At 40.6% G+C, this 22,961-nt stretch overlaps 1 protein-coding gene across 4 annotated transcripts in view; it reads right to left on the bottom strand.

Moving 5' to 3' along the window:
- P3H2 (prolyl 3-hydroxylase 2) overlaps window positions 1–22,961 on the bottom strand; it is a 247,026-nt gene that overhangs the window by 2,752 nt on the left and 221,313 nt on the right. For all 4 annotated transcript variants that reach the window (XM_073675167.1, XM_073675168.1, XM_073675170.1 and 1 more), the window contains 3 exons: window positions 18,079–18,196; window positions 9,982–10,057; window positions 2,302–2,442 (listed from right to left, as the gene is read on the bottom strand). In XM_073675167.1, coding sequence (XP_073531268.1) covers window positions 2,302–2,442; window positions 9,982–10,057; window positions 18,079–18,196 — 335 coding nt within the window. The remainder of the gene's footprint in view (window positions 1–2,301; window positions 2,443–9,981; window positions 10,058–18,078; window positions 18,197–22,961) is intronic.

The raw sequence follows: 22,961 nt of genomic DNA, 5'->3' as shown, positions 1-22,961 counted from the left end.
AGCTTTGCAGGTTGGAGCCTTGTCATGGATAATTTTCTTCAACTTCCACCAAAGATTTTGAATTGGATTGAGATCTGGACTATTTGCAGGACATGACATTGACCTTATGTGTCTTCTTTCAAGGAATGTTTTCACAACTTTTGCTCTATGGCAGGATGCATTATCATCTTGAAAAATGATGTCATCATCCCCAAACATCCTTTCAATTGATGGGATAAGAAAACTGTCCAAAATATCAATGTAAACTTGGGCATTTATTGATGATGTAATGACAGCCATCTCCCCAGTGCCTTTACCTGACATGCAGCCCCATATCATCAGTGACTGTGGAAATTTACATGTTCTCTTCATGCAGTCATCTTTATATATCTCATTGTAACGGCACCAAACAAAAGTTCCAGCATCATCACCTTGCCCAATGCAGATTCGCGATTCATCACTGAATATGACTTTCATCTAGTCATCCACAGTCCACGATTGCTTTTCCTTAGCCCATTGTAACCTTGTTTTTTTCTGTTTAGGTGTTAATGATGGCTTATGTTTAGCTTTTCTGTACGTAAATCCCATTTCCTTTAGGTGGTTTGTTACAGTTCGGTCACAGAAATTGACTCCAGTTTCCTCCCATTCGTTCCTCATTTGTTTTGTTGAGCATGTCCTGCTTTGGAGACATATTGCTTTAAGTTTCCGATCTTGACGCTTTGATGTCTTCCTTGGTCTACCAGTATGTTTGCCTTTAACTACCTTCCCATGTTGTTTGTATTTGGTCCAGATTTTAGACACAGCTGACTGTGAACAACCAACATCTTTTGCAACATTGCGTGATGATTTACGTTATTTTAAGAGTTTGATAATCCTCTCTTTTGTTTCAATTGACATCTCTGGTGTTGGAGCCATGATTCATGTCAGTCCACTTGGTGCAACAGCTCTCCAAGGTGTGATCACTCCTTTTTAGATGCAGACTAATGAGCAGATCTAATTTGATGCAGGTGTTAGTTTTGGAAATGAAAATTTACAGGGCGATTGCATAATTTTTTCCTCAGAATTGAGTGATTCCATAATTTTTTCCCTCCGCTTGGTCTGAAAAAAATTACCCTTACTGAGTACCACATTTTTAATCTTGATTTCTTTTAGTGTTTCTTAAAGCCCTAAAGTTGCCATTTGAAATTACTTTAGTTTTGTGCCATGTCTGTGATCTGCTTTTTTTCAACAACATTAAACAACTGAATGAACATCCTCCGAGCCCGGTGATTCCATAATTTTTGCCAGGGGTTGTATATACTGCAATGCTTCAGATACATGGCCAGGATCGTATGATGTAAATGCCAGTCAGTGATTGATGGTGGCATTTAACGTGCCTCTAACAGTCTTTGCTGTTAGATGCAGATGCTGGCTGTGTAATACAGCCAGTATCTGCCTTGTGTGGAGCAGGCTAAGCCCTTAGCTGGCTCCATACACCCACACCGGCTCCATGACATAGCAGTACATCATGAGGCCAGAAGGTGGTTCAGCTTTCTGTTTCTTACATGCACTGATCATAGAGATGAGTGCAGAAAGAATAAAAAATACTGTGGAGCCGCACAGTTCTTTCTATGATTAAACAGTGCAATTTTGGAGAACTCTGCCTGATCCTTGAAGAGTATCTGTCACCAGATTTCATAATAAACACTGGATATATTATTAAATAGCTTTGTTAGACCCGATGAAGCTGACAAAAACTGATTTAAGAATGGCTGATTTCCAATGTTATAAGTCCATTTCAGTTCATGTAAATTTGAAGATTATACAGCTATTCTGACATGAATTTTCAAAGTAAGTACACTAGCATTCTCCAATATATTTAATAACTTATGCAAACTGGGTCATGAAATCTGGTGACAGAACCGCTTGAGGGCCACATTCACACGTTCAGTATTTGGTCAGTATTTTACATCAGTATTTGTAAGCCAATATCAGGAGTGGGTGAAAAATACAGAAGTGGTGACGTGTTTCTATTATACTTTTCCTCTGATTGTTCCACTCCTGGTTTTGGCTTACAAATATTGATGTAAAATACTGAACGTGTGAACGTGACCTAAGGGGTGGAATAGTTCTTCTGCCTGACCGTCTCAAGATGGACATGCAGGGTTAAACCCGTACAGAGTGGAACTGATGATGTGGAACATGGAGCAAGGTTGTTCTAGGCCCCTCTGCCCTACTGGCCCCATAGCAGCTGTGTGATCTACTTCCATTGTACGTACGGCGCTGGATGCGAATTCCACCATTTTCAGCATTGCCCTGATTAGTGTGAATTGTGTAACTTACCAGTTCTCTGTACATTGGATCTAGGGTGAACCAGAGAGCAACCGCGCATCTCTGCCCATTGGTTACAGCTTTAACCCCATGAGGATTCTCTCCTCCTGAAGAAAATCCAACCAAGCGACCACATTTAGGCTTTATGGAAGCCTGTAAATAAAGAGGTTAAAGTTATCTATAGAATCTACTATTCAGTCACAACCAAAAGTATATCTCATTTACCTGATACAGTTGGCAAATTACATTTACAATATTCCAGGACCAAAACTGAATTATCATAATACTGTAGATGCTTTAATGTCATTTTATTTTTATCACAGATGAATTGTTTTCTTCATTCATGTAGATGTAAGGCCTGACATAAAAGCCCGATCTTTGGTTTTCCACTTGTATCAATATAGTTTTTATATTTGCTGCTGATTATAACAGGGTATTCTTATCTTACTAAAAAATTGCATTTCCACAGAACATGGCATAAATCTATGATAGGAGGAGTGGGCCTTATCTACATCTACCCCTGTCCTGTGTAAAAAGGACGTAGGTGCAGCACCAAGAAGTGGATATATAATAACGACTGAGACAGAAATACCTCGTTAACTATTAAAGATTGAAAATATGTTTCCAAAAATACAGTATTTCTTTACATTTCTCAAATTTCAGCCCAATAGTTTTCTACAATAGAGCAAGTATAAAATTGTATTAGCTGCTAAGGTATTTTAACTATTTAATTGAAAACAAATCTGTTGCAAGGTTTTCGCTACACTATCTGAAAGCAGTAGAATGTAGGGGAACAGATTCTTCAGCGATATACAGTGGGTACGGAAAGTATTCAGACCCCTTTAAATTTTTCACTCTTTGCTTCATTGCAGCCATTTGGTAAATTCAAAAAAGTTATTTTTTTTCTCATTAAAGTACACTCTGCTCCCCATCTTGACTGAAAAAAAAACAGAAATGTAGAAATGTTTGCAAATTTATTAAGAAAGAAAAACTGAAATATCACATGGTCATAAGTATTCAGACCCTTTTGCTCATATTTAAGTCACATGCTGTCCATTTCCTTGTGATCCTCCTTGAGATGGTTCAACTCCTTCATTGGAGTCCAGCTGTGTTTAATTAAACTGATAGGACTTGATTTGAAAAGGCACACACAGCTCACAGTGCATGTCAGACCAAATGAGAATCATGAGCTCAAAGGAACTGCCCAAGGAGCTCAGAGACAGAATTGTGGCAAGGCACAGATTTGGCCAAGGTTATAAAAGAATTTCTGCATTATTCAAGGTTCCTAAGAGCACAGTGGCCTCCATAATCCTTAAATGGAAGAAGTTTGGGACCACCAGGCCGTCCAGCCAAACTGAGCAATCGTGGGAGAAGAGGCTTGGTGAGAGAGGCAAAGAAGAACCCCAAGATCACTGTGGCTGAGCTCCAGAGATGCAGAAGGGAGATGGGAGAAAGTTCCACAAAGTCAACTATCACTGCAGCCCTCCACCAGTCAGGCCTTTATGGCAGAGTGGCCCAACGGAAGCCTCTCTTCAGTGCAAGACATATGAAAACCCGCATACAGTTTGCTCAAAAACACATGAAGGACTCCCAGACTATGAGAAATAAGATTCTCTACTCTGATGAGACGAAGATAGAACTTTTTGGTGATAATTCTAAGCGGTATGTGTGGAGAAAACCAGGCACTGTTCATCACCTGCCCAATACAATCCCAACAGTGAAACATGGTGGTGGCAGCATCATGTTATGGGGGTGTTTTTCAGCTGCAGGGACAGGACGACTGGTTACAATTGAAGGAAACATGAATGTGGCCAAGTACAGAGATATTCTGGATGAAAACCTCTTCCAGAGTGCTCTGGACCTCAGACTTGGCCAAAGGTTCACCTTCCAACAAGACAATGACCTTAAGCACACAGCTAAAATAACAAAGGAGTGGCTTCAGAACAACTCTGTGACCATTCTTGACTGGCCCAGCCAGAGCCCTGACCTAAACCCAATTGAGCATCTCTGGAGAGACCTGAAAATGGCTGTCAACCAACGTTCACCATCCAACCTGACGGAACTGGAGAGGATCTGTAACGAAGTATGGCAGGGGATCCCCAAATCCAGGTGTGAAAAACTAGTTACATCATTCCCAAGAAGACTCATGGCTGTACTAGCTCAAAAGGGTGCTTCTACTCAATACCGAGAAAAAGGTCTGATTACTTATGACCATGTGATAGTTCAGTTTTTCTTTTTTAATAAATTTGCAAAAATTTCTACATTTCTGTTTTTTTCAGTCAAGACGGGGTGCAGAGTGTACTTTAATGAGAAAAAAAAGAACTTTTTAGAATTTACCAAATGGCTGCAATGAAACAAAGAGTGAAAAATTTAAAGGGGTCTGAATACTTTCCGTACCCACTGTATCACTTACTGGGCTGCTTGACAGTTTTGATAAAAATAAAAATCATTGTTTTATCTGCAAGCTCTCTGAATGCTTAGCTCTGTATACATCGTGCATAGGCAGAAAGCTCTCAGTCAGTGGTGGGCAGTGTTATACAGAGCTCCTGAATATGGAGTACTACATGGCAGCAGGATTACTAGCCCTCTAGTGATAATCTACTGCTGATAAAACATTGATTTCAGAAAAACTACAGCAAGCAGCCTAGTAAGATGCACATTGCTGAAATCAGGATCTCTGTCTTTACATTATGCTACTGACAGATTAGGTGGCAAAAACGTTATGAAAGATTCCCTTTAAGAGCCCTTCACACAGTATATGATGCTAAATGCTACTACAGATTTATAAAAACAAGAGGAAGAAAAAAGTGTACAGTTGTCCATTATACCACCATCTCCAGCTCCATTCTTGCCCTAGGTCACAAGAGGTTGTAAAGTGATTGAATTGAGAAGTATTGTCACAACTCCCTTAATAAGATATAGTCTTGAACTTTGTTGTTGTATTTGATCAGAAAACATCTGACCAACCTGATTTATATTATATACTGTTGTATTATGTTTATGATCACCTTTTAAGTAAAGAAAAATGGGCACGGGCCCTTTAAGTAATTAGGCATCTTGCACCACGCCTTCTGAGGAAGTGTAACGAAACATGCGTCAGGGTAGAGGGACACCAGACCTGCCATACTCTTTGTCTACACTTAGGACCTTACCATAGGTAACTATTTTTTTGCAAAGGGTTGCACTTTACCTCTTACACTCAAATAATATAATATAAATATGTTGTACTGTGTACACACAGGTCTTTTTTGTGTGTCTCTCTTATCTGAGGTACCAGCTGATTTGATTATATTTGTATGTACTTTTAATAATGTCATAATAAACTTTATGTTTTATGATACACAATGTTATTGCCACTTTGTATGGCTGGCCATTTATCTTGCACTCAGACATTTTTGATATTCATATTTAGCATAAAGTGATCTCCTATCTTTGAGTTGATTAATTGATTGAACCTCCAATATTGATTTGTCTTGCATGAAATACCAAAAAGTGCAAATAGAGAGCCAGGCTAATCACCTTGTAAACTTTACATGTTATAAAAACTTTTTATTACAGGGAATTGTATGTAAATATGTTTTATACGGGAACTGAGCTTGGATGTATATTATGTGCGATGGATGCGCAGGTTGACCGAGGTCCCAGATCTATGCAAACCACTAAAGCATGGCATGGCACAAGCTCTGATCTATGATTGTCCGGAGTATAAAACACTGGAGCTACGATGTCTTATGGTCTGGTGCAGTGAATGGTAGTTGGGTAAAGTGTGCAACTGAACTGAGTCAGCCAAAGGGCATGCCTGTCAGTAAGCGCAACCAGAAGCCAAAAGACCTGCTTGATACTGCTTCAAAAGTACAGAACTACAAATAAGCATGTCTGCAGCACACATTCGGCATAAGAGAGAGTCACAGTCAAAATATACCCAAGGGTTCCACTCGATGTAAAATCCACAGAACCAATTGAAGACAGCACTCCTTAGGAAGTTTCATATATACAGTGGCATGTAAAAGTTGGGGCACCCCTGGTCAAAATGACTGTTAATGTGAACAGTTAAGCAAGTTGAAGATGAAATGATCTCTAAAAGGCCTGAAGTTAAAGATGACACATTTCCTTAGTATTTTAGGGTAAAAAATATATATATATTTTCATATTTTACATTTTAAAAATTACAAAAAGGAAAATGGGCTGATGCAAAAGTTTGGGCACCCTGCATGGTTAGTACTTAGTAGCGCCTCCTTTTAAAAGTATCACAGCTTCTAAACACTTTTTGTAGCCAGCCAAGAGTCTTTCAATTCTTGTTTGAGGAATTTTCATCCATTCTTCCTTGGAAAATTCTTCCAGTTCTGTGAGATTCCTGGTTCATCTTACATGCACAGCTATTTTGAGGTCTAGGCACAGATTTTCAATGATGTTCAGATCAGGGGACTGTGAGGGCCATTGTAAAATCTTTAGCTTGCGCCTTTTGAGGTAGTCTATTGTGGATTTTGACTTGTGTGTAGGATCATTATCCATTTGTAGAAGCCATCTGCTTTTCAACTTCAGCTTTTTTACAGATGATGTTATGTTTGCATCAAGAATTTGTTGAAATTTCAGCCATTGGCTGCAACACAACCCCAAAGTATGATTGATCCACCCCCATGCTTAAGGGTTGTCGTGAGGTTCTTTTCCTGAAATTCCGTGCCCTTTTTTCTCCACACAAACCTTTGATCATTGTGACCAAGGAGTTCAATTTTAACCTCATCAGTCCACAAGACTTGTTTCCAAAATGTATCAAGCTTCCTTAGATGTTCTTTTGTATACTTCTGATGCTGAATTTTATGGTGAGAATGCAGGACAAGTTTTCTTCTGATGACTCTTCCATGAAGGCCATATTTGTGCAGGTGTCTTTGAACAGTAGAACATTGTACCTCAAACCCGAGTCTGCTAAATAATTCTGAAGGTCTTTTGCAGTCAAGAGGGGGTTCTGATTCGCCTTTCTAGCAATCCTACAAGCAGCTCTCACTGACATTTTTCTTGGTCTTCCAGGCCTTATCTTGACCTCCACTGTTCCTGTTAACTGCCATTGATTAATTACATTTCGAACTGAGGAAAGGGCAACTTTAAAACACTTCGCTATCTACTTATAGCCTTCTCCTGCTTTGTGGGCCTCCAACATTTTCATTTTCAGAGTGCTAGGCAGCAGCTTACATGAACCCATGGCTGATGTTTTTTGGCACAAGAGGAGGTTGGGTTTTTATAAAGCTGGGAAATTTGCATCACCTGGCCTTTCCTAATAATAGTGAACAAGCCATAACCCGCTTGTTCGCTGGTCGCTGGTCTTGGTCCGTCGCCTCCCTTCTTTTTGCGATACAGTCCTCCTTCTTGCTTCATGTGGATGACGCGTCCCTACATTATCCACACAGTCTCCCCGGCATCGCACTCCTGTGCAGGCGTACTTCTCTGCCTTGACTGGGGCAGAGTAAAGTACTGCAGTGCGCATGCGCCAGTGCTCTTTGACCTTTCCTGGCGCTTGTGCAATCCAGTACTTTGCTGTGCCCTCATCAGGGCAGAGAAGTATGCCTTAACAGGAGCACAATTCTGGGGAGACTGTGTGGATGACTTAGGGATGCGTCATCCACACGAGGCAAGAAGGAGGATGGCATCGCAAGAAGAAGGGAGGCACCGGATGAAGACCAAGGTTGTTCCAAAAATTATGGGAGAACTAACCACATCTGTGGATGTAGGCTTGCACAAATCCTTCTGTCTCTACATGTTGTCACAGAAACAGTTAATGATGTTGAGGTCAGGACTCTGTAGAGGCCAAATCATAATTTCTATGACTCCTTGTTCTTCTTTACACCGAAGATAGTTTTTAATTATACTGGCTGTATGTTTTGCTACCGTGCTGCAGAATAAATTTGGAGCCAATCAGACTCCTTCATGATGGTATTGTATGTTGGATAAGCATCTACTTGTATTTCTCAGCATTGAGGACACTATTAATTTTGACCTAATTCCCAACTCCATTTGCTGAAATGCAGCCCAAACTTGCAAGGAACTTCTACCATGCTTCACAGTTGCCTGCAGACACTTATTATTGTATTGCTATCCAGCCATTTGGTGAATAAACTGCCCTCTGTTACAGCTAAATGTTCCAAATTTGGACTCAGGCAAAATCATCTGTTGCCATTTATAGGCTTCCAGTTCCTGTGTTTTTGTGCATAATTGCGTCACTTTGCCTCATTTCTATGTGGAAGATATGGTTTTTGGCCACCATTATTCCACGAAGACCATTTCTGAACAGAACTTTCCAAACAGAAGATAGGTGAACATGGGTCCCACTGGATTCTGCCAGTTCTGTGCTGATGGCACTGCTGAACATGTTCCAATTTCAAAGATAAGGAAGCAAGATGTGCCATTCATTTTCTGAACTAAGTTTTCTTGGCTGACCACTGCAACGACTGACTCAATATAGAGTCGATATATTATCGACTCTATATTATCTATAATATAGAGAAATATAGGCTGATACTTATTTATCATGCAATACCATCAGGGATGCGTCTGTTTAGCTCCAGCTTTATTCTGCAGTAGGACGACAACCCCAAGCATATAACCAATGTTATTGAGAACTATCTTCAGTGTAAAGAAGAACAATCAGCCCTGGAAGTGATGATATGGCCCACAGAGCCCTGATCTCAACATCATCAAGTCTGTCTGGGATTATATGATAAGCCAGAAGGATTTATGCAAGCCTACATCCACAAAAGATCTGGGGTTAGTTCTCCAAGATGTTTGGAACGGCCTCCCTGCCAAGTTCCTACAGAAACTGTGTACAAGTGTGCCTAAAAGAATTGATGCTTAGATGCTGGTTTGAAGGCAAAGGGTGGTCACACCAAATATTGATTTGATTTGATGTATTCATCAACTATTGCATTTTGTTGATTGTTATAAATAAAGTATTAATACTTCTACTGTATTTCTGAAAGCATTCTTACTTTGAATTTCTTCCACACCTGCCTAAAATTATTTCACAGTACTGAATGCCTCAGCAAATAAATATTTTTTTTAAAAGGTATAAATTGCTAAAATGTATATGGTAGCGTGTTCTGACATGTTACATCTAAATTAAATCACAGAAAATCCTCTTGAGAATATGTAAAATATCTAATATATGTTGGGCCTGCCAAACCTTTCCATTTTTGTTTTTTTAATAGCTTTCCATTTTGGCTCAAAAAGATCATACAGAGGTATCAAGCATCAATGTATTCTTAGACTCTTAGACTCTGAGCAACACTCGGAACTTCCTGTAATATCATTTTATTTTCTGAAGCAGGCAACACTTTTTCATTTGCCCTGTTATGTAAAGTATATCAAGCTGAATGTAAAAAAATCCGTCAGCAGTTAGTCAGAGTTAAGTATGAAACTCAGCATGGCTCTTGCCTCTTAAGGAGCACAAACATTAAAAAATGAATCATCTTAGCTTCAGTGACTATCGTGCAGAACAAGCATATATAGCTTCGGACTAGATATGAAACATTTCACTAATTTCCATGATAATTTTACAGTGCCTGTAGCCACCACTAGAGGGTTCGATTACAATTATATGCTTGTGGAAAAAGAAGATTGCAACAGTAGAAAGAACATTATGTATCTCACCTTTACAACTATATTATTTTATATAACAGAGGCAGAAAGAAAATATAGACTTACTGTAACAGTTTTGGCATCCATTTCGGTAAAGACAAATTCACCGCCATCAAAATCCCCATTAAGGTAAAGTAGAGCACTGATGGAAAAAAATGTAATATGGCATTATTTCACAGTAAGACCAGACTATTTTGAGACCTACTGGTTTATAACATACACTGGCACAAGCCATTATATATTATGTCATACTTTCAGATCCAAAGTTATTGAATGGTTTGGCATCAAGTTTTATAATCAAATAGCTTTACATAACGAACTCACAAAGTATAGTTTTTCCTCAAGATTTCCCTATACAAATGTATGTTCAGTTCAGCCGAGCATGCATGTTTTCCAAAATTAAAAGAAGGGAATAAGCTGCTGATAGTGGCTTATCAGCCTTGATAACAAAGGATCAGGTATGTTGAAATTCAACATTTCCAATCCTTTTTATTCCTGACATCTGTTGTACATCTAGTACATATCACAACCACAATTCCAAAAAAAACGTTATGCTGGTTACAATGTAAAGAAAACAAGAATTATATTATTTGGAAATCTGTTATAGCCGTATTTTATTTGCGACAGAACATAGAACACATATTAGAAGTTAAATGTTAGAAATTTTCCCATTTCAATTGAAAAAAATAACTCGTTTAGAAATTGATGGCAACAACACATCAAAAAAAAAGTCGAGATAGGGTTAACAAAAGGCTGGAAAATTAATTAATTCTAATACAAATGAGCTGGAGGGTTAATTTTCAACCAAGTCACATGACTGTGTATAAAAAAATGTTAAGAGAGGCAGAGTCTCTCAGAAGCAAAGATGGTCAGAGGTTCACCAATCTGTGAACAAATAAATGCATCTAACAATTGTGGAACAATTTTAAAAAATTGTTTCTCAACATGAAATTGCACAGACTTTTAATGTCCCACCATCTACAGTACATAAAATCATCAACAGATTCAGAGATCCTTGGGAAATCCATTAGCACAAAGGACAAAGCAGATGGTCAGTTTTGGGTGCTTGTGAGTGTGGGACCTCAGGTGGCACTGCATAAAAACAAAGAATGATTTTGTCATGTAAATCACTGTATGGGCTCAGGAATACTTACAGAAATCAATGACTCTATGAGGCAAAGAAGATGCCATATACTGTACAGTTAAGTCCAGAAAAATTTGAACAGTGAGTGAATTTTCATGATTAGCACTCTGCATGCCACTATATTTTATTAAAAATGAAAGTGAGATGCCATTGAAGTGTAAACTTTCAAGTTTAATTAAAGGGGTTGAACAAAAATATCCTGTGAAACATTTAGGAATTTAAATGTTTTTCTACAACGCCTCCTCATTACAAGGGCTCAAAAGTAATTGGACAAATTAACCTTACCATAAATAAAAGGTTCATTTTTAATACTCTGTGGAGAATCCATTGAAGGCAATGACTGCCTGAAGTTTGGAAGCCATGGACATCGCCAAACGTTGGGTTTCCTCCTGTGTTGCTTTTCCAGGCCTCTATTGCAGCTTACTTCAGTTGCTGCTTGTTTGTGGGTCTCTAAGCCTTAAGTTTTGTCATAAACATGTGAAATGTATGCTCAATAGGTTGAGATCTGGTGACTGAATAGGGCATTGCAGAATATTCCATTTCTTTTCCTTAAAAAAAAACTGTGATGGCTGATGTCACAGCTGTAGAAATGATCCGGATCGTCATGGGACAGTCGTGATCTTGGATTGCGTCGTTGACGATGGACAGGTGAGGGATATTGTTGTTTGTTTTTTTACGTTCTTTTCAGGAGATCGAGGGCTTCGCGGAGGCGGGTAATAAAAAAAATTGTAGAACCGTATGTGTTTTATTTCATTAAAATACTTTATTCTGGCCGTGTCTTTTATTGAAAATGTGCTGACCATTTTACTACGTGATTAGTAATGGGGGCATCTTATAGACGCCCTCCATTACTAACCTGGGCTTCACGTCAGCCGCCAATACACGGCTGACGTGAACCCAAACCCCATTACCCCCTGCCACCGCTACAGGGCAGCGTGGAAGAGCAAGGCTAAGCGCCGGATTTGGCGCATCTTATGGATGCGCCATTTCTGGGACTGCTGAGGGGTAATATTAATAGCCGCGGAGGGGGCTAATATTCATGGCTCCTTCCATGGCTATTAATATCAGCCCACAGATGTCTAGTTTAGCCTTTGGTGGCTCGATTTTATAGGAGGAACCCACGTCAATTTTTTTTCTGGGGTCCCCCTGTAATCTAGCCAGTAAAGGCTAAACAAACAGCTGTGGGCTGATATTAATAGCCAGGGAACATTGTTGGCTAATGGCCCCTTCCACGGCTAATAATATCATCCCCCAGAGGTCGGCTTTCCCTCTACTGGTTATAAAAATGACGCGGGAGCCCACGCCAATTTTTTTTACATTTTAGGCTTTGTGCCCATAATTGAGACGTAGCAGCGCTTTGGACGCAAATTTTTGCTGCGTCCAAAACGTTGCTTTCTATTGAATGCAGGTAAATCCACATGTGTTCACTGAACCATGCAGATTAAGCACATTCTATACTTTCTAGTGGTCAAATTTCTGTTGTGGAGACTAGCGACTCCACAAAAGAATTTGATATGCTGCGGTCCTGAAAGACGCGCCACATGTCAGTGTCCACGGGTGATTTGCAGCCTCAGATGCACGCATAGCAGACATGGGATTTCTAGAGATCCCATCCACTATGCTGTAACATCTGGACACTGCGGGTTTGATGCTGTATATACACACAGCGTCAAACCTGCACCTGACCGTGGCCACGTACCCAAACTCACCCGCAGCATGTCAATTTCTGTAGTGGACACACTAGTCTCCGCTGCAGATTTTGACCGATTGAAGTGTCATTATATGCGGTGGATTCACATTTACCGACAACAAAAGTGCGGCATTAGAACACCGCGTTTTGGACGCAACATAAATACATTGTGTCCAAAGCGCTGCTGAGTGCTGATCGGGACATGTAGTGGCTAACGAACCAGCTGTGAGATGTTAATTATGGCCACGGAAAATGTTTGCCTAGTGGCACATTCCCAGGCTAAAAAAAACAGCTCACAGCAGTTGCATAAATTACATGAATAGAATGCTAATGAAGATTGGGTGAATGGGACTAGCTGACAGCTCTTTTGTTTGGTGATGTCAAGGTGTCAATCAGACCTTTTCATGACCAAACAAAGTAAAGAAACACAGACACAGTGTAAATATTTTATTTGAAATACAACAGACCCATTCTTTAATCATTTAAATGAACCCCAGTTATATGGTAATCCAAGGGCTTAATCAATATGCCACCAACTTTATAGCTCCAAAAATCATTCATTGATGGTCAAAAATGCTTAAAAAAACGCTTAAAAACGCATGTAAAAACACGTCAAAAACGCATGTAAAAACCGCATGCGGTTTTTCAGGCAAGGATAGACAAAAACGGTCAGGAAATTTCTGCTTCAAATCGGCATCATGGGCACATACCCTTACTCCAATTAGAATTTGATTACTTTCAAATTAAAGCTGAGCGCCTGCACATTAAGCCCATATTGATTATATAACTGTATCTTGATTATGTTTTGGTAAACAACTAAAATGCCAAAAATTATGTCACCGTCCAACTATTCCCGGACCTTACAGTATCAACACAGTCTAGAAACGTTGCCTTCTTCTCTGGGCCAAAGATGGAAAAAAATGGAAAACTATTCTATCGTCAGACAATCAAAATGTGAAATTCTGTAGGGAAACCACGGACACGTACCCTGCGAACTCAAGAGGAGAGAGACCATCAAGCTTTTTTTTTATCAGTGCACAATTCAAAAGCCTGTATTTCCGATGGTATAGAGTTGCATTAGTGCTTACGGCTAACACATCTAGAAAGTCACAATCAATACTAAGCACTACAAGTGATTCTCACTAAATTAGAATATCATCAAAAAGTTTAATTTATTTCAGTTCTTCAATACAAAAAGTGAAACTCATATACTATATAGAGTCATTACAAACAGAGTGATCTATTTCAAGTGTTTACTTCTGTTAACCCCTTTACCCCCCAGGGTGGTTTGCACGTTAATGACCAGGCCAATTTTTACAATTCTGACCACTGTCACTTTATGAGGTAATTACTTTAAAACGCTTCAACGGATCCCACTGATTCTGAGACTGTTTTTTCGTGACATATTGTACTTCATGATAGTGGTAAAATTTCTTCGATATCACTTGGGTTTATTTGTGAAAAAATTGGAAATTTGGCCAAAAATTTTTTATTAGTGCGCTATAAGGGTTAAAAGTTGATCAGCGATTTCTCATTTTTCCAACAAAATTTACAAAACCATTTTTTTAGGGACCACATCACATTTGAAGTGACTTTGAGGGGCCTTTATGACAGAAAATACCCAAAAGTGACACCATTCTAAAAACTGCACCACTAAAGGTGCTCAAAACCACATTCAAGAAGTTTATTAACCCTTCACGTGCTTCACAGGAATTTTTGGAATGGGGGAAGAAAAAAATGAACACAACTTTTTTCACAAAAATGTTACTTTAGACCCAATTTTTTTATTTTTGCAGGGGTAACAGGAAAAAATGGGCCCCAAAATTTGTTGTATCTGCGTGCTCAGGGGAAACTGCACCACATACGTGGGGAAAAAACACTGTTTGGGCGCACAGCAGGGCTCAGAAGGGAAGGAGCGCTATTTGACTTTTTCAATGTAAAATTAGCTTGAATAATTAGCGGACGCCATGTCGCGTTTGGAGAGCCCATGATGTGCCTAAACAGTGGAAACGCCCCACAAGTGACTCCATTTTGGAAACTAGACCCCTCAAGGATTTTATCATGGGGTATAGTGTACACTTTGAACCCAAAGGTACGACAGAATTTGGTAACATTAGGTCATCATATTGAATAAGTTGCCATTAGTCTTGAGCGCAAGTGCTCGCTACTTGAGTTTGCATCGGGTACTTGGGTATGCACCATGTATCATGGGTGCTCGAGTGACATGCTCGAGTCCCTGCCCCGCATGTTTCACAGTTGTTAGACACCCAAAAAAAACATGCAGGGAACGCTCGTGCATGGCAGGCGATCCCAGCAACATTTTTTTGGCCATATGGGGCAGAGACTCGAGCATGTCACTTGAACACCCGCGATACTCAGTGCATACCCGAGCACCCAATGAAAACTCAAGTAGCGAGCACTTGCGCTCTACACTGGTCGCCATAATCTCATCATTTTTTTTTTCTTTACTTTTGAAAAAATCCCAACCCTAACCCCAACTGATAATGCAATGTTATTCTTCGGTTCAGTACGTTTACAGCGGTACCGCATTTATATCGTTTTTTTTATGTTTTGGCGCTTTTACACACTAAAAACGATTTTCTAGAAAAAATAATTTTTTTGTATCGCTTTATTCTGAGAGCTATAACTTTTTTATTTTTCAGATGATGGAGCTGTGTGGCGGCTTGTTTTTTGCGGGACAGTTCCCTGCACATAGCACTGGGTGTCAGATGTGACAATCAGCTGACACCCGGCGGCGATCGCCCCCCACCGCTTGTGCGCGGACGCGATCGCAGCGCGCGTAATAGTACATAGCTGGCCCTATAGGCCCAATGCACAGCTACGTACTATTACTGACAAGGTCGGAAAGGGGTTAATATTGATGATTATGGCTTACAGCCAATGAAAACACAAAAGTCATTATCTCAGTAAATTAGAATACTTTAGAACACCAGTTTGAAAAATGTTTTTAAAATCTGAAATGTTGGCCTACTGAAATGTATGCTCAGTAAATGCACTCAATACTTGGTCGGGGCTCTTTTTGCATCAATTACTGCATCAATGCGGCGTGGCATGGAGGCGATCAGCCTGTGGCACTTCTGAGGTGTTATGGAAGCCCAGGTTGCTTTTATATCAGCCTTCAGCTCGTCTGCATTGAAGAGTCTGGTGTCTCTCATCTTCCGCTTGACAACACCCCATAGATTCTCTTTGGGGTTAAGGTCAGACAAGTTTTCTGGCCAATCAAGCACAGTGATAAGGTTGTTTTTAAACCAGGTATAGGTACTTTTGGAAGTGTGGACAGGTGCCAAGTCCTGCTGGAGAAAGAAATTTCCATCTCCAAAAAGCTTGTCAGCAGAGGGAAGCATGAAGTGCTCTAAAATTTCCTGCTAGATGGTAGCGCTGACTTTGGTCGTGATAAAACACAGTGGACCTACACCAGCAGTTGGCATGGCTCCCCAAACCATCACTGATTGTGGAAACTGCACACTAGACTTCAAGTAACTTGGATTGTGTGCCTCTCCACTCTTCCTCCAGACTCTGGGACCTTGATTTCCAAATGAAATCCAAAATTTACTTTCATCTGAAAACAACACCTTGGACCACTGAGCAACAGTCCAGGTCTTTTTCTCCTTGGCCCAGGTAAAACGCTTCTGGCTTTATCTATTGGTCATGAGTGGCATGACACAAGGAATGCGACACTTGTAGCCCATGTCCTGGATTAGTCTGTGTGTGGTGGCTCTTGAAATAATGACTCCAGCAGCAGTCCACTCCTTGTGAATCTCCCCCAAATTTTTGAGTGGCCTTTTCTTAACAATCCTTTCAAGGCTGCGGTTGCTTGTGCACCTTTTTCTACCACACTTTTTCCTTCTACTCAACTTTCCGTTAATATGCTTGGATACAGCACTCTGTGAACAGCCAGCTTCTTTTGCAATGACCTTTTGTGGCTTACCCTCCTTGTGGAGTGTGTCAATGACTGCCTTCTGGACATCTGTCAAGTCAGCAGTCTTCTCCATGATTGTGGAGCCTACTGAAACAGACTAAAGGATCTTTTTAAATGTTTAGGAAGCCTTTGCAGGTGTTTGTCAATTATTCTAATTTACTGAGATACTGACTTTTGTGTTTTCATTGGCTGTAAGCCATAATCATCAACATTAACAGAAATAAACACTTGAAATAGATCACTCTGTAATGACTCTATATAATATATTATTTTCACGTTTTGTATTGAAGAACTGAAATAAATTAAGTTTTTGATGATATTCTAATTTAGTGAGAAGCACTTGTATATAGAGGTTTTAGAAAAACATATGTTCCCATTCAGACAATGTCTATTTCAGGGAAAGCCTTGCATATTTCAGTAAGACAATGCTAAACCACATACTGCATCCATCACAACAGCATGGCTTCACAGAAGAAGAGTTTGGGTGATGAACTGACCCCCTGCAGTCCAGACCTTTCACCAACAGAAAACATTTGGCACATTATGAAACGAAAAATCTGTCAAAGATCCAAAACTGTTGAGCAGCTAAAATCCTACATCAGACAAGAATGGGACAACATTCCTTTCCCAAAACTCCAGCAATTGGTCTCCTCACTTCCCAGATGTTTACAGACTGTCATAAAAAAGAGGAGATGCTACACAATGGCAGACAAGGCCCTGTCCCGACTTTTTGAGATGTGTTGCTGCCAGCAACTTTTAAATAGTTAGTTTTTTCAAACGAAATAAAGAAATGTCTAACATTCAACTTCAACCTATGTTCTGTTGTGAATAAAATATGGCTACCAGAGATTTCCAAATAGTTGCATTCTTGTTTAAATTTTACACAGCATCCCAACTTTTTGGGAATTCGGGTTGTAGATCTAATACATATCAGATGGTTAGCTGGTTCCGCTGTTATAAGCCTAATGTATATGGCCACCTTTCTCCCCTTTGAGCGGAGGCAGAGAAGTAACAGACCATAGGGGCAGTATGCTGTTACGTCTACTTCAAAGGTGGCAACATAGCCAGCAATATACAGCAGGGTCACAAGCTACGCAGCAACAAAATGGTGTAAAAAATGTTATGCAAGCTATTTAAGTTTATGCAAAATTTTGTGTTTAGGAAGCTAATAAACAATAAAAACCAAGTAGCCGGTAGGAAGCAAGCTTAGAGACATTGCACTGCACTCAATCGATCAGTTAAATTAGCAGAAATTAATAAATATGTGTAAATGATTATAAGCCCACATTGAGATTCGGAAATAACCCTTTAATCATTCCTGGCATCTACTGTATTACAATACTAGTGATCCAGTTTACTGTCCTGGTATTATTTTCAATCCTATAGCACCTGTAATCTCTGTAAGTGTAAGCTGGAGACTCTTTCCAACATTCATTGGCTTCAGGGTCTAGTAAACAGTTGTCTGCATGAATTGGGTGACTTAGATCATTCCTGTTGTCCTGCTGACCTGTGGATGTAAGAGTACAAGAATTTCAATAGAATCACTAAACACCTGAGTATGAAAGTAACAAGATTCTAGGGATTACCTGAACTATGTACAGTTTTATGGTCATCAAATGTAACACTGGAAAAATAACTCCATACACATCACAGGTAGTTACATATAAAAAAATTCAAATTTAAAGTTCTATTTAATATAACATTTGATATATGGTATATTTTAAAAATATTTTCAGGATTTTATTACTAATTATTGATCGATATAGAATAAACTTCCTGCATAGACTACTTCTGTAAGAGGAAATCAGCAACTCCTATGAAGTGCAACTTGTAGTGACATAAAACATACCAATATCAGTAAAAATGTACCAGTGACACATCTATGATTAGGATTTCTGTAATTGGAGCTTATTGACAATTGATAGCAATTATACAGAAACAATGGGCACAATAGGCAGTGCATATCTCTCTGGCACCCACACGGATAAATATAGTTTCCATTTTAAGATATAGTATCTTTAAATATGTCTGAATTAATGTTGATAGGACCCACAGACTCTAAAGGCCCCCATACACATTAGAGCAGGCATGCACATACGGCCTGTGAGCCGTCAAATGATGTTTGATGGCCTGCGAAGAACCAGGAGTCTCTGGTTCTCATCTTCCTATATTCACGTATTTCAGATGCCAATACTGTTGACCACTTTTGGACTGGAGCAGAGCACGCTAGTGAGCCCTCACCCCAACGTGCAGCGGCGTGATGAGGTCATCGCACTGTTGACCTCATCCCAATGCTGCTATCACCAAGGACATGGCTGGAACAGTAAATGCTGCATGGAGGAGCTGCAGATTAAATATAATAATAGGAGGAGTAGTGGAGATTGTTGTTACTATGAGGGCACATGATGGGACAACGGGAGGGGGAGGAATTGTGCAGAAGGGCAATGTGGGGATATTATGGAGAAGGATAGTGTGTAGCGGACATTATGGAGAGAGGCAGTGTGGTGGGTCATCATGGAGATGGGCAGTGTGGGGGGGACATTGTGGAGAGGGGGGACATTATGGAGAAGGGTAGTGTGGGATGCATATTTTGTATAAGTAGCACAGTGAGGAGCAATTATTTATTCAGGCAAAGCATGGGAAATATTTTTATTCTTTGGGCATTATGATACTTTTATTATTAAGGGCATAATGTCAGAAATTTCTGTAGAAGGCCAGAGAAGAGTGAAGTCTGGAGAGATGAGCTCTCTGGAAGTGAAATCTTATCATAGCATCTGTACTATGACAAAAGGGTTGGTGACAAAAGAGATGAGAATGACTTCAATCAGAGGAAATGTCACTTATAAGGTACCTGGATGTAAATGTATATTTGTGACACTGCTTGCATCTCATCAGGACTGTGGTTTCTGTATGGTACTCAGTCTGACAATGGCTGGTAACAACAATTCCCAGTATCTCCTTACTATTGTTAAGGACATGTATATGGGACTGATCTGAAACTGGAATTGACCACTTTACTAAGCTTGATGATGTATCCCTGTACTAACAGTGGTTCTGGTGATGTATCCCTGAAATGATGGTGATTCTGGTGATATATTCCTGTACTGACGGTAGTTCTTGTGATGTATTCCTTTACTGATGGTGGTTCTAGTAATGTATTCCTGTACTAACGAAGGTTATGGCTCTGCATTCATTTACTGACAGTGGTTCTGAACATGCTGCAATCCATAACATGCTTCATGTTAAAACTGAAAAATCCTAAAAACTGCATTTTGATATTATGAGGATGATTTAGTTGAGTTTCTGATCCAAAAACTCAGTGTAAGTTTAGGTGTGTACACACTAATTTTTTTAGAGCAGAAGTTAAACAGAAAATTCTTCTCTGATGATCAATTAATGGACTGATGGTGGGTCTGGTGATGTATTTATGTAAGTACCCCTTTAAAAAATGTTTGCAGCCCTTCGGATTGGTTCAGTATGACAATGTGGCCCTTGAACCAAAAAATGTTGTGCACCCCTGCATTAGACTAATTTCGGCCAAACCAGACTATATCGACGAGTTTGTTCAACAGTCTAATAGGTATGGGGGCGCCGTCCGACTGATGGCTGGGAGAGATGTCAATTGCACATATCCGATTTTGGACTGCTGGTCACATTGTTCTCCTGGAGATAAGCTGCCATCCAAGGTGTCAGCTGGCAGATTTCTCAGAGAGCACAGGAGTGCTCGGCCAAGCGAGCTTTCCTGTGTATGAAGGAGTCAGCTAAGATGGCTGTTGGCCGCCGATCGGCTAAAGCATTGTTTGGCCAACAGCCATCTAATGGGCAAGGCCAGCTTAACAGATATATCATGGTCATATAATATAGTTACAAAGACTCAAAATCTGATCAGCACCTCCTAACAGAAATAGCCTTAGTTACTTACCGGTAACGGGATTTTTCGGAGCCCATGACAGCACCACGTGAGAGAGAGGATCAGCCCATCAAGGACAGGAAACCTACAGGTTAAAAAGGGCGGCCCTCTCTTTCCGCCTCAGTTTAGTTAACAGAGCATGAGAGTACCGCCAAGGTTAGTTATAACAAAACATAATCACATTAAGTACATTACTTTTCATCAATTTCCCACAAGGGTGCACAAAAAGAAATCAAATCTACAGGAGTGCACAACACCAGTGAAGGGAGGGAATATACGGGTGCTGTCATGGGCTCCGAAAAATCCCGTTACCGGTAAGTAACAAAGGCTTTATTCGGTCGTCCATGACAGCACCACGTGAGAGAATTACAGAGACGAAGGAAATTAGGGAGGGACCACAGCTTGAAGCACCCTTCTCCCGAAAGTGAGATCTGCAGAGCCACCCAGATCCAATCTATAGTGCCTATAGAAAGTAGAGGGAGAAGACCAAGTGGCAGCCTTACAAATCTCCTCAATGGAAAGCCCAGTCTTCTCCGCCCAGGAGGTTGACACCGCTCTGGTAGAATGCGCCCTCAATCCCTCCGGTATCTCTTTATCCCCTGAGGAGTATGCGAGGGAAATGGCCTCCTTGATCCATCTAGCGATTGTAGCCTTTGAGGCCTTACAACCCTTCCTAGCCCCCTGATAGCAAATAAATAGGGACTTATCCTTTCTAAAGCCATGTGATACTTCTAAGTACCTTAGTACGCACCTCCTAACGTCTAAAGTGTGAAGTCTCTCCTCTTTTTGATTTTTGGGCGGAAAGCAAAAAGTTGGGAGAACTATTTCCTGGGTTCTATGGAATCGAGTGGCCACTTTAGGAAGAAAGGCTGGATCAGGTTTTAATATAATCCTATCGTCCAGAATTTGCGTGAATGGAGGGCATATTGAAAGGGCCTGTAGGTCACTGACTCTCCTGGCTGAAGTTAGGGCTACTAACAGGACCGTCTTTAGGAAAATAATTTTGGGGGAGACTAAATCTAGTGGCTCAAAAGGAGGACTGGTCAAGGCATCTAAGACATAATTCAAATCCCAGGGAGACATCTTTGCTTTGGTAATGGGTCTACACCTAAAGGAAGCTTTTATAAAACGGCCTATCCAATAGTTATCTGCAATATTGGAAGAAAATAAAGCTCCCAACGCTGACACCTGTACTTTCAAGGTACTGGTAGTGAGACCTAATTCTAAGCCTCGCTGCAGAAATTCCAGAATTTTCCCAATAGGGGGCCCCTCCTCCACCTTAACTTCTGCAAAGGACAGAAACTTCCTCCAGGTCCTGGCATAAATACGGGTGGTAACAGGTTTTCTGCTAGCCAGGAGAGTATTCACTACATTTGCGGGGAATCCTTTGTTGGTCAATAACACCCTCTCAAATTCCACGCCGTCAAATGTAGACTCGGGGTTGGAGGATGGGAAAGTGGCCCTTGAGTGAGGAGGTCTGGAATCTCCGGAAGAACCCAGGGATCTGATATGGACATCTTCCGGAGACAAGGGAACCATGGTCTTTTGGGCCAAAAAGGACATACGAGTATCACTCTGGCCCGGTCTGCCCTGATCTTTTTTATCACCGCTGGGAGCAGGATCATGGGAGGGAAGGCATATGCCAGAGGAAACCTCCAGGGAACCATAAAGGCGTCCACTGCCAGGGGTCCTTCTCTGGGGTCTAAGGAACAAAAATTTTCCACTTTCCGATTGGCTCTTGTTGCGAATAAGTCCACAGACGGAAGGCCCCACATCTCTACGATTCTGGAGAATATTTGTGTATTTAGGGACCACTCTCCTTCTTTTACAGAAGTACGGATGAGGAAATCCGCTGTGATGTTTTCCTTGCCTTTTAGATGAGTAGCCGAAAGAGAGAGACAGTGATCTTCGGCTTTCAGCAGAAGTGCGTTCGCTACCCTCATCAAGTTTCTTGAGCGGGTTCCCCCTTGGTGGTTTATGTAAGCTACCGTGACTTGATTGTCCGAGAGTACACGGACATGCTGGTCCTGAAAATATATAAGGGACTCGTTGAACGCATGCTGCACCGCCAGAAGCTCCTTAACATTTGATGACAACTGTTGCTCACTGCTTGACCAGGTTCCCTGCACTAATTTCCCTTCAAAGTGAGCTCCCCAACCTGTAGCACTTGCATCAGTGGACAAGACTGCAGTTGGACTACATTCCCAGGGAACCCCTTTAGCAAGATTGTCTTGTCGTAACCACCAACGAAGGGACCATATGGCACGAGGACCTAGCGTAAACTTACGGTCTAGATGCCCCTCTAAAGCTGCGTTATTGTACAACACATCCCACTGAAAGGCTCTTGAATGCAATTGTGACC

Source organism: Phyllobates terribilis, unplaced genomic scaffold, assembly GCF_046119375.1.
Source record: "Phyllobates terribilis strain yellow unplaced genomic scaffold, ASM4611937v1 Scaffold_3__8_contigs__length_932513732, whole genome shotgun sequence".
In the NCBI taxonomy this organism is placed as follows: Eukaryota; Metazoa; Chordata; class Amphibia; order Anura; family Dendrobatidae; genus Phyllobates; species Phyllobates terribilis.
Note: the sequence above shows the minus strand (reverse complement) of the source record. Positions and strands in the feature narration are given on the sequence as shown.